At 39.6% G+C, this 12,813-nt stretch overlaps 1 protein-coding gene across 1 annotated transcript in view; it reads left to right on the top strand.

Annotated features, from left to right (window-relative positions):
* Positions 1 to 12,813, top strand: part of PDE11A (phosphodiesterase 11A) — a 434,307-nt gene that overhangs the window by 163,790 nt on the left and 257,704 nt on the right. Inside the window, exon 4 of the mRNA XM_036858971.1 lies at positions 3,229 to 3,369. Within this exon, the coding sequence (XP_036714866.1) occupies positions 3,229 to 3,369 (141 nt within the window). The remainder of the gene's footprint in view (positions 1 to 3,228; positions 3,370 to 12,813) is intronic.

The following is a 12,813-nucleotide window of genomic DNA, read 5'->3' as shown; positions in this document are numbered from 1 at the left end:
GAGTGTAGTATGGTAGTTGCCAGGCATTGGGGTGTGAGGGAAAAGGAGAAATGTTGGTCAAAGTATACAAACTTCCAGTTGTAAGATGATAAATTCTGGAGATCTAGTGTTCAGCATAGTGACTATAGTTAATGATACTGTATTATGTACTTGAACATTGCTGAGAGAATAAATCTTAATGTTCTTACCACACAAAAAATGTTATTATGTAAGGTGATGGGTGTGTTAGCTAACCTTAGTGTAGTAATCATTTTGCAATATATAGGTGTATCAAATCATCACATTGTACACCATAAACTCACACAAAGTTTTCTGTCAATTATATCTCAATAAAACTGGGGGGGGGGGAGAAATAATGTGGTTGGTCAGTGAGAAGTGAGAGATTCTACAAAAAAATTAGCAGTAAAATATATAAGGCTTACTGATATTGGAAATGAGTGAAAACGACTTTAGGCTTGTACAGGTGGCAAGTAAATAGTTGAATACAGGAATCTAGAGTTTTGGGGAGATGTGAAGACTCGAGATTAATATTTGGGAACCATCAGCATATAGATGGTATTTAAAACTAGGCTACAGGTGGGGAAAATATATGGGTAAGACAGGGAAGAGGTCTAAGGATGAGCCCAGGAGCAAAAAAGGTCATAAGAAGAAGGAGGTGGGGAAATGCAAGTGACACCAAGAAGCAGGGAGTGTTCAGCTGTGTGCAAGGCTTCCAATGTCTGTTGAATTGCATGTCATCCTAGATTTTCTTCTTTTTTTCTCCTATTTTGGAGAAAATAGTCTGCATTGTTATTTGTGAAACTTTTATCACTTGTTAGTAAAGCAGAAATTTTTAATTAGAAACAATAAAATTACTATAATGTGATTTGTCAGTGCAAAACTCAAAACTCAAGGCACAATTAGTTTTTCCTCTGAGATAAATGTTCTTGTATACGGGTCCCAGAGGCCCCATCCATGCAGTCACAACAAATTGAGAAGTTAAATAATTGTTCAGTTAATATGATCCATCTGAAGAAATAGTCTGGATGATTAAGGAAATAATGTCTTCTCCCTTAATAACAGGGGATTTTGTTGGTAATTATGCAGACAGTTGCCTCATTTTTAATGTTATATTTGCACATGAAATTATTGCACATTGACCTCTTACAGCAATTTGCTGTCCAAATGCCAAACGGACAGGATACACTTAAAACTTTTTTCACCTTCTGGTGTTTCTCTTTGCTTTGGGATCATAGAGCAATGCATGGCCCTTAGCCATAGTCACAAGCTCTCTTTAGAGAAAATGCTACCCAAGATATTGGGTCCTCTTTTAGATGCTCAGTGAACTAGACTCATTTCATGGATCTCTTAACTCATTCAAATGCTTTTCTACCTGAATAGACTCAGAGAAGAAATGTTCACATGTTTCAAATGGTTTCAGAACAAATAAAATTCATTACCAAAGTTGAAAATTAGTCAACACCATCTACCAGAATAGATGTGAATTTGAAAACCCATGAAATCCTTTTGTGACAGGTCAGACTGGAGAGTGCACATCTTATTAAATTCTATTGAATAAAGCAGCATCTGGCCAATTCACTGGCTGTGTAATTTTCTGATTGCACTCTGATAGAGGCATAATATCTGCTACCTTTAAATGGCCCACTATTCCTCAATCTCCAGAAATATCCATGTAATTAAAAATTCTAAATAAATATTATCTCAATGCATAAATTGCAAGCTAACTTAGCTGGATAAAATGACAAGTTATTACAATTTCACTCTTAAATGAGTATACAGTTTTCAAGTTAGAATTTAAGTTTTTTCTTTAATTTTTGTGCTTTTCATTCTATTGTTTTAATAGAAGTTTTAATGGTGATTTCTTTTTGAGAATTATAATGGTATTTAAATGTTCTCCTGGACAGATTGGGATGAAGCAATACTTCTTGTGTAGAAGGATTAATGGAGTTTTTATATATATTTTTGAAGGCTCTGAAACTTAACTAGCATCCACCACTATGATTCTTTAAGAGTTCTGTGAGAGATGGGTATTAGTGAAAATAAGTCTTGAGTTTGACCATGAAGCTATTTCTTCCGGTTGGTGAGGAAGAGATGCTTTGTAATTTTCTGAAATAAATGTGCATTAGAGAGAATCAGGTATCTGTTATTCATAAAATGTTGGGGTTTTTTTTTTTTTTAATATTTGAGTGAGCTGTCCCACTTTTTTTTTTTTAAACTTATCTATTTATTTATTTTTGGCTGTGTTGGGTCTTCGTTTCTGTGCGAGGGCTTTCTCTAGCTGCGGCGAGCGGGGGGCCACTCTTCATCGCGGTGCGCGGGCCTCTCACTATCGCGGCCTCTCTTGTTGCGGAGCACAGGCTCCAGACGCGCAGGCTCAGTAGTTGTGGCTCACGGGCCCAGTTGCTCCGTGGCATGTGGGATCTTCCCAGACCAGGGCTCGAACCCGTGTCCCCTGCATTGGCAGGCAGATTCTCAACCACTGCGCCACCAGGGAAGCCCAAAAAGTGTTGGTTTTATGCCTAGTCACATTGCAGAAAAACTACTGTAGGAGGGGAAAAGCCTATCAGTAATGATTATATGAGATCATGTAGTCATTAACTATATGGAATATAGTCATACAGATATATGAGGAATTTATGTGGGATTATGTGGACTGGCACTATTCTCAAGTTACATTTTACAATTCAAGACTGTGTTATAGGGACTTCCCTTGTGGCGCAGTGGTTAAGAATCCGCCTGCCAATGCAGGGGACATGGGTTCGAGCCCTGGTCTGGGAAGATCCCACATGCCACGGAGCAACTAAGCCCGTGTGCCACAACTACTGAGCCTGTGCTCTAGAGCCCTCGAGCCACAACTACTGAGCCCGCGTGCCACAACTACTGAAGCCTGTGTGCCTAGAGCCCGTGCTCCGCAACAAGAGAAGCCACCGCAGTGAGAAGCCTGCACACCGCAACGAAGAGTAGCCCCCACTCGCTGCAACTAGAGAAGGCCTGCGCGCAGCAACAAAGACCCAACACAGCCAAAAATAAATAAATAAATTTACATATAAAAAAAGACTATGTTATAAAATGAAATGATGGAAGTGTGTCAAAACAACCATAAACACTTTAAAAATTAGTCACACAAAAATGTTTATGTTTTTATAGCAAAGACTAAATGGAATTTTGAGAGAAGAATTTTAATTCAGTCCCTTAGCCACCTAAATACATCCACTTTATCTTTCCTAGGCTTTGCTAGAGGTGGTTAATGACCTCTTTGAAGAACAGACTGACCTGGAGAAAATTGTCAAGAAAATAATGCATCGGGCCCAAACACTGTTGAAATGTGAACGCTGTTCTGTTTTACTCCTAGAGGACATCGAATCACCAGTAAGTCGTCTTTTACTGTCATCTGCGTTAATGAAGTAAAGTTTAGTTTAGTTTAGTTGTAATTAAGTTTGTGAAATCGTGACTTGAACCACTCTTTTGTGAGTCTTCTAACCATGAGGTGAGGTGACTTTTTATAAAAGTAAAGTTTTTAATTTCCTTTACATGTATTTTCGGTCTTGATCTGCTGTCACCTGAGAAACATAGACTCTTCCACTGATGGGGGACCTTAGACGTCTAGCCTAGCCCTGTGTATACAGATGAGGCAGCTAAGGGTTGGAAGGGTTTGCCCGAACTCACACAGCTGAATAGAAGAGAAGCTTGGGTGCCAGCCTCCCATCGTACCCCCCCAGCAAGGGAAAGCCCTCAGCACTGGTGGGCATGGATCTCAGTGCACACAGTGCTCCACAGCCCTCTTTGGGGGTGGGGTGAGGAGAAGCAGACGAACCCTGGGGAAGCAGTGCCCTTTGTGCTTGAGCTGAGTGGAGCGACCAGCCTGAGCTGGGCTGTGCTCTCCAGCAGAGGTCTGTCCTGCTGCTTCCCAGGTGCAGTTTCCAGGTTCTTCCACTGCTGCTTCAGACCTGTGGACACTTGCACAGTGCACTCCAGTCAGGAGGCGGAGGTTCCTTTCCTCCTCACGCAGGGGCTACTCTTACTCCAAGGGCAAAGCAGCTAGGTCTCAGCCTCAGGCCTGCCACACCGTGGCTGTCAGGGTCTCTTAGACCCTCTGGCTCTCTGTGGGAAATCTGCTGGTTAAATGCATAACAATATTGAAAATAATGATCATCATCAGTCTAACTTCTTGAAAGTTAAATGTCTAACCCTCAACAGCAGTTTAATATCTTTGCTGTGAACTCTCGTCAAAGACCAGGAATTGTCTAGCAATTAAGTGCTGTTTTAATACCTCAGAGAATGATATTTTACCATACTTTACTTAAAAAATGTTATTGTCTTTACCTTTAGGTTTGCTTTCCTCAAAGAATGAGAACCTTAGGATAAATTTTGGAGATTTAATCATAAGTATTGTAAAACTTACAACATTAAGCTTTAAAAAAATTTTGTTATTGAAATATAGTTGATTTACAATGTTGTGTTAGTTTCAGTTGTACAGCAAAGTGATATATATATATACATATATATAAATAACTGAAAACATATATATATTCCTTTTTTAGATTTTTTTCCGTTATAGGTTATTACAAGATATTGAGTATAGTTCCCTGTGCTATACAGTAGGTCCTTGTTGGTTATCTATTCAACATTAAATTTTTAAAAAAATCTATATATGTTTAAAATGTTTAGGAGTGTTTCCCTATATCTTAGCAGAGTTTGGCATTATTTCTACTCAGCAGGTGTGGTTTAAGCAAACAATAGCCTTGCAATTATCCTGCGATTGTGTAAAACTCAGTGGAACCTTGGGAGAACACACACACACACACACACACACAAACACACACCCCCCCCCCCCAATAGCCCATATTTGTGAAGCGCTTCCAGATGCTTTGTGAAGCATCTGGGTTCATTCAGTGCTCACTGCATCCTTATGAGATAGGTATTATTATCATCCTCACTTACAGGTGAGGACTCAATGCTCCGAGAGTCGAGTGACTTACTAGAGTCTTCCCCACCACCTGACTCTGAAACCCCCAAAAGGAGTAGGAAGAGGTGGGGTGCGGTGGTTGCTGGCTGGCTGTGGGCTCTCCCTGAGTGAAGGCAGGAAGGGGCAGCGGTTGGGACTTTCCAGCTTCCAGGGTTCCTGAGCCACTCCCAGGTCCCTGTGAGGGCAAGTGGCTGGGGGACCATGTGGAATCTAAGCAAGGACAAGCTCACTGTTTGCTAGTTTAGTTAAAACAGACATGGAACTAATTTAAACCAGCTTAGGGTGGTCACTTTTGTAAATCTTCTAACATGGGCTAGTTTCTACCCTGCGGTCTTGCTCTTTGGCAAGTCTGATGAAAAAGTACAGAAGACAGACAATGATATGGAAAGTGCGGGCAGAGCTGGAGAGAATAACAGCGACAGTAATAGCTTCAGGGTATAAAGTAGGGAGGGGGTCAAAAATCACTCCCTATACTAGATGATTAGATGGTACATGCATAAAGGTGTTGGTGTAGTACTGAAGGTTAAGAAGACCTTTTCACTGTCACAGCTGAACATTCTAAGACTGTAATGTTGGGGTCAGGGCAGAAAATCTAGGCCTAGCCTATCATTTCTTCTTTGCCCAGCCCCTCCCCCTCACAGTAAGGAGGAACTCCTTTACTCCAGAGGGGCAAGGTCTGCAGGTAAAAGTGAACTATGTGCAAAAACAGGAGACTAATCTGTTTGGTACCATCTGAGAAGCTGTGAAGATTTTTTGCCAAGGTTACTGCCTGGGGAGGTGGGGTGGGAATGGGGTATAAATGTGGCATCACCATGCAGAAAACCCGTCAATGCCCTGCTTTCCTTTAACACGCTTCTCACCAAAGGTTTGTTGAAACTTCAGACTCAAAGGGATAGCTGTTCTGTGCACTACCCTGATCGTCAGGTAGAAATGATAGGAAGGAGATCAGATACAGTCACTCCATGTATAAGAGGAGAAGCCAACTCAAGACCCCAGATGCCAAAATCTGGTGCTGGCACAGCAAACAGAAAATTATGCCGAGTCAAAGTTCTCTGGCTGGGACTTCTTCCTGCTCACCTCAGAATGCTGAATGGATGGAATGATATTAAAAACCTTTGTCATCTAGATTTAATGAGGGGTTTGAATGATTATTATAGAGGGACCTAAGCAACACCTGTAAATGCTACATGATTTTATTTTACTGATTAAGAGCACACTTAGTTTCCTATCCCAATATTAGAAAACAAAGATGGAACTTGACAACATGATCTTTAATTTTTAAAAGTTCATATGGAAAAATAAACATATAAAAGTAGCCAGAAAAAATTTTTAAAAGGCAACAAATATGTAAAATGGATGGGGTTTTGCCTGTGAAGCTGTTAAAATATATTATAAAACTAGAGATTTGTTCCTTATAAAGAAACAACTGAACAGAATAGAGTCCAAAGACCCCTATACATGTGAAAAGCTAGTAAAGACCATTCTCTTTCCTGTAGAGTTTAGAAAATTATTTCTGAGAAACAAAAGTGTGTTGGAGGACTAGAGAGTTTCAGACTTGAAATGACAGTGTTTTGGGTTTGTTTTTTTTTTTACTGCAAAAAATAAAAAATAAAGATGCTTTTGTAATTATAAAGGAATACATATAAGTTCTCAACGTCACTGAGCAAATCCAGAATTCAGTCATGCCTTGCCCTTGTTACTTATGACCTTTCTTTCTTTATTATCATCAGCAAACCTATCACTCTCCATCCCTCTCTCCAACCCTCCAGTTAGCCTGGTACGTTGTTTCAGGCAAGGGATTGCACTGAATACAGAGACAAAGAACTCCATTCTGGGTTTGTGAGTGCCAAACTGGGCTTTAAAAAGTTATGACAGAGTTATTATTCTCAAAAACCAAGACTTTTTCATTGGCAAGAACCAGGCTTTCTTAGAGACTTGAAGGAACCAGAGCCTAACGTTGTACCCAAAACAGTAGATTGGAAAGAGAATAGATGAAGCCCTAGACTGTCCCATTCGTGAGTTGCCCAGACTAAAGTGGGAGAGTTAGAGAGAAGAGGAAATGCGGTTTCCCAGCTCTCCTAGCCCTGCCCAGCCTCAAGGCCACTCATAGTGGAGGTAGGGGTGGGGTGGGGATTGAAAGTCCCCCCAGACCCCGTGACAGGGAAGAAGACTGGAGGCGGCAATATGGGAGGAGCCACGGGACAGCCAGAGCCCCACAAAAGCATGAGGGGCAAATACAGTTTTCCCATTTCCTGATAGAAGGTAACAGAGGGAGGGCTGGGACCTGAAGAAAGAAGCCTAACTGTCAGGACGAGGGAGGCATAGAGGATGTGACCTGGGCCTGGAGAGCTATAGGTGTAGATATTTAAGCACATCCACTGTTAGGGGTGACTAGGCTGAAGATCAGTGAGGCTGTCTTGCCTCTTAGAGGCCAGCCTGGGTGAGAGGGTGACTATAGATCAGCTACTTTGCTCCAAAGAAGCCAGAAAGTTGCATGTCACCCTGGTGAAAATTTCAGTATTAAATGAACTGAATTCTGAAACGACTGAGAAAATCTGAAGTGGCTGAGTTAACTGGATTGTCTCTTTTGTCTTCTGTCAGCAAGCAGAACTAGGGCTCAAGAAGAGATTCAGTTGCTACAGGAAAATAACATAAGTGACTTTTTGTACAGCTACGTCTGTGGCCTTTGAAATTTATAATCAGTATACAAATTGTATTCTCTAGTCAATCATCTTATATTCAGTACACAAATATGACAAAGCAAGCATTTGAAATTAGATTGGTGGGAAGATTGATGGATTGTCCTACAAATGTTTTGGAAACAAATAGCTGGTAACTTAGGAAAAAACAAATTCAAAAAGCTGGATTCTTACCTCATACTTGTTAAAATATAATTTTCTATCAGGCAAAATCGTGACTTTCATGTAAATATGTAATAAATACATATCAAAGATTATTTTTAATTCATTAATTTATGAGGGAACAAATAAGATGTTAAAACCAGTCCAAAGAGCATTTGAGAAGTTAGGTATTTATAGGCAATGTTAGGATAAAATTTCTCAGAGACAAAACTTTTTAGAAACAAGACAAGCCATAAACTGTAATCTTTAAGGTTATCTTTTCCATAGGATAGAAAATTTTAATCAGAGAAAAAGCTACAAATTAACATGTAACTTTATTAAGTCTGGAGTCTTTAATAAGTAGTAACCAAGGATGGGACTTAGTACATTTCTTAGATTGGGGCTGGCAAATTTTTTTCTGTAAGTTTTCAGATAGTATATATTTTAGGCTTTGCAAGTCACATGATCTCTGTCGTAGCTACTCATGGTAGCATGAAAGCAGTCTTAGTATGGCTATGTTCCAATAAAACATTATTTATAAAAATAGGTGGTGGGGGACTTCCCTGGTAGTCCAATGGTTAAGGCTCCGCACTCCCAATGCAGGGGGCCTGGGTTCGATCCCTGGTCAGGGAACTAGATCCCACATGCATGCCGCAACTAAAAGATCCCGCATGTCGCGACAAAGATCGCATGTGGCAACAGAGATCCCACGTGTGACAACTAAGACCTGGCGCAGCCAAATAAATAAATAAATAAATATTAAAAAGAAAAGTAGGTGGTGAGCTATATTTGGCTACAGGCAGTAGTTTTCAGTTCTCTGCCCTAGATAATTCTTGTGTGGCCTTTACTCTCTTATGACATTGAAAGATGAGCTGCCCCCCTTTTTGCTTTATTTCTGTAAGTCCATATAAATTTCAGATGGATCAAAGACTTAATGTTTAAAAAAAAGAATGTAAAAATGCTGGTAAATATTGTTTTATAGTCATTCTGTGGGTAAAGGCTTTCTAAAACATTCATGCAATTCCTTAGAGAATATAAGCACATTAAAACACTTCTATGATTTTGCAGCCATCAGACTGGTAAAGATTTAAAAGTATTATAACAGCGGGTATGAGTGTGGTTATGAGAAAATGGACATTATCATTACTGATGATGAGAATTTAAATTGGGGTAACCTTTATAAATATAAGTTTGGTGAAATATATTTCAGTTTTAGAAGGGCTTAGCCTTTGCACGCAGCAATTCTTCCTCTTAAAATTTAGCATAACGAAAGAGATGGAGAAGAGAGTAAAATCAGTATATAAGAATGTTTATTGTAGTATTTACAGTAGTGAAACTATAACTCAAATATCAACAGAAGTTTTATATAATGAAATTCTATATGTCCTTTAAAATAATGATGTATATATATATTTATAGGAACAATATCCTTGATATATTTTTAATCAAATAATAAAGGAGAAAAAACAAATATAAAAGGAAGTGATTTTTATCAAAATATGGGTACATAAATGAGATCATATTTTCACAACTATTAAATTGATAGAATTTAAATTTTCTCCCTTTGAGTTAAACTCAAACTCCCTTTGAGTTTCCTTGTATCTTCTCTCTTAGGCAGAGTCAGGAATTTATCACCTCATGGGAAAAAAGGGCAGGTACTGGATCTTCCAGTAAGAGAGTTAACTTGAAAGTCAGGTGTCAGGAGAGAGGATCTGCTAAATGGATTTATATTACCTTTTACCAGTTAAGGACCAACCTGAAAACAAACAAACAAACAAACAAAAAGGACAGGAAGTAAAACTCCATAATCCACAAAAGAAGAAGCATTCATAACCCTATGCTTCCAATCATCACCCCACCCATGCCACACATAATGGGAGGAGAGCTGCCTAATGCAGTGAAAATTGGGTGGGGTGAAGTAGAAAGCTGAGTGTGGTTGCTTGCATCCAGCTATCTTGGGCACAGTACAGTGTTCATCAGAACAAGTCGCACATACCTGCTTGGAGCAGTAAGGGCGAGTGCCTGGCCAGGCTGAGGGATGTTTCTTGAGCCCTCCTTGCTGCCATAGAGTGGCAGGAGAGGTGGGGTGGAACAAGAAAACTTTCAGACAAGCCGTCTTGGAAACAAGGCTGTCAGTGTGTCAGGATAATTGACAGTGTGAGTGGCAAGTCACCCTGCAGCTGCTAATATTGGTCAGCTGAAGAGAATTTCATCACACAAAAATATCTATGTCATATGGGACTTCACAGTAAGCAAGGGAGGCTTCTGCTAGGCAGGGGCTGAAATTGCTGCCAGAGGAGAGTGGTGGTGAGAAAGTACTCAAAGACATAGACCAAAATTCAAATGCAGTCACCCTAATCCACTCCCCTTAAGTCACCCCTCCTCCATTATTCACTTAAAGATAAGCATAGAACAAAAAGTCACCAGCATGGGGCTTATGCAAAGATACCACAAGAAAAAAGAAGGAAAGGAATGTGAAAACAAAAACCAGATGAAGAACACACCCCAGAAAAATTGCTAACAGTTTTCCATGAAATGAAATTAAAGATAGTGTGATCTCTCAGGGGGGAAAAATGTGTTCAAAGAAGAGATACAAGACTCAAGGAATAAATGATAAGCAGTAAATATTAATAGATAAGAAAACTGAGTTGGCAGAGCTTAGAAAGAAATAGAAGAAAAATATATAACCATACAGAACTGAATATTACGTTAAAAACATCAAAAAAGAAGAGAAGAACTTCTAAAATACTTTCAGGGGCATGGAGGATAAAATTGGAAATGAAATGGAAAATAATACAGAATAAAAAGACAAGATAGAATGATTAAAATGGAGTCAAAATAAAGGAAGCCCAAAATAAGGATAATTGGTATCTCTGAAGAGAACATGACACATGAAACAGGAAACAAAGTCAAATGATAACAATAGCACATTTTATTGAAATGAAGACAAACTTTAATTTACAGACTGAAAGAACATATCATTTCAGGAAAAGTTGATGCTCACTGCTTAGTACTGAAACACATTCAGCGCTAATGAACTTCAAAGATAATTTAAAAATTCTTTGGGCATCTAGACAAAATCAAGTCACCTATTGGAGGAAAATTCATTCTGGTGTTAGTCTTCCTGGTAGCACTCTCCAGTTCAAGGAGACAACATAGTGATAGCTACCAAGTCCTCAGAGAAAGAAAATATGACTCTACAATTTAAAATCCAGCAGAATTCATATTCAATTATGTAAGCCACAGATAGACATTTTAAATATGCAAAGGAGAGTGCAGGAAACATAGTTCCAAGAAGCCCTTCCTGAAAAATATGAGAGGTTGAAATCAAGCCAAGCAAGCAATGGAGAAAACATGATAAATAAGAGTAGTATTGAGTATTGAATATAGAGCTAAGGCAAAAAAACAGTAGGCATGTGCTTATAGAGGAACACTGTGCTTGGAGACTAGATCCCTTTTACACTGAGTGGTGTCTAGCCTGATGTTTGTCTGGGGAGAGATGATACCTCATTGCTCAAATGTTCCCTGCGAACACAATCCTGAGAAATGAACCAGACAGAGAGCAGGACCTTGCGGTCTTGGCGTACACAGCCAAGACTTTCCACTCAGCACTATGCCTCTTTCAACAGGTATCTTGGTTGCATGGACTATTTTAATTTTAATGTGTCAAATTTATCAATCTTCCTTTTTGATTTGTGACTTACAGTTTTTGTTTTTAAAAATTCTTTATCTACCTCCATGTTATAATGACATTCTCTTTTCTTTAATCCATCTGGTTTTTACGGGCTTTTATATCCATCTAGACTTTATTTTGTGTATAGTGTAAAGCTGTATATGTGTAACCAGTTGTCTCAGAACTATCCCCCCCTCCCACTTTCTGAATTATATCAAGTCTCCATATATACCTGGGTTTGTTTCTGCGCTCACTATTTTGTCCCATTGCTCTGTCTATTTCTGCACCAGTATTACACTTTCTCAATTTCTATAATTTTATAACCCTCTTTGATACTTGATAGGACAAGTCCTCAATGTTGTTCTTCTTTAAAATTGGCTTGCCTATTCTTTTATTTATTTATTTATTTATTTATTTTTAGCTGTGTTGGGTCTTCGTTTCTGTGCGAGGGCTTTCTCTAGTTGTGGCAAGTGGGGGCCACTCTTCATTGCGGTGCGCGGGCCTTTCACTGTCGCGGCCTCTCTTGTTGCGGAGCACGGGCTCCAGACGCGCAGGCTCAGCAGCTGTGGCTCACGGGCCTAGTTGCTCCGTGGCATGTGGGATCTTCCCAGCCCACGGCTCGAACCCGTGTCCCCTGCATTGGCAGGCAGATTCTCAACCACTGCGCCACCAGGGAAGCCCGGCTTGCCTATTCTTAACCTGTTGCCCTTCCATATAAATTTTAAGAGCAGCTTATCAAGTTCCATGAAAAACTCTGTGTAGATTTTGATTGAAATTGCTTTAATTGATAGATTGATTTGCGGGATTTCTGCAAGTAACAGAATCTACAGGGGAAAATGGCTTAAACAATAAGAACATTTGTATCTTAACATGACAGGAAGGCTGCAGGAGGTGGTTCTGGGGATGGTGCAGCAGCAGATGATGTAATCAATGATCCAGGCTCTGTCCATTTTCCTGTGCGGGTCTCAGTGGTTGGCCTTCACCAGCTGGCTTTCACCCTCATGGTCCAAGAGCCTGGCACAGCTCCAGACAGCATGTCATCCTATAACTGTGTCCCCGTAGAAGAAGGGAAACGTCTTTTTACATATCCTTCTCTTTCTCAGGGAGGAAAGCCTTTTTTTTCCAAAAGGGTTTTTTCCTAGCTGACTTTCCATCCAGACCCATGGTCAAGACCAAGATCTTCAAATCATTTATATTCTCAATATTTTTTTCTTCTTTATCTATCATTCTCTGATAGACGTGTGTTCAAATCTTCAGCGTAGCTGATTTATCACTATCTTCTTGTCCAATTCTGTAGGTTGTTGATTTAGTTGTCTGTATTAATCCTAATTGTT

This window comes from Balaenoptera musculus, chromosome 7, assembly GCF_009873245.2.
Source record: "Balaenoptera musculus isolate JJ_BM4_2016_0621 chromosome 7, mBalMus1.pri.v3, whole genome shotgun sequence".
NCBI lineage: Eukaryota > Metazoa > Chordata > Mammalia > Artiodactyla > Balaenopteridae > Balaenoptera > Balaenoptera musculus.
The sequence above is the reverse complement of the archived record's forward strand: the minus strand, read 5'-3'. Positions and strand labels throughout refer to the sequence as shown.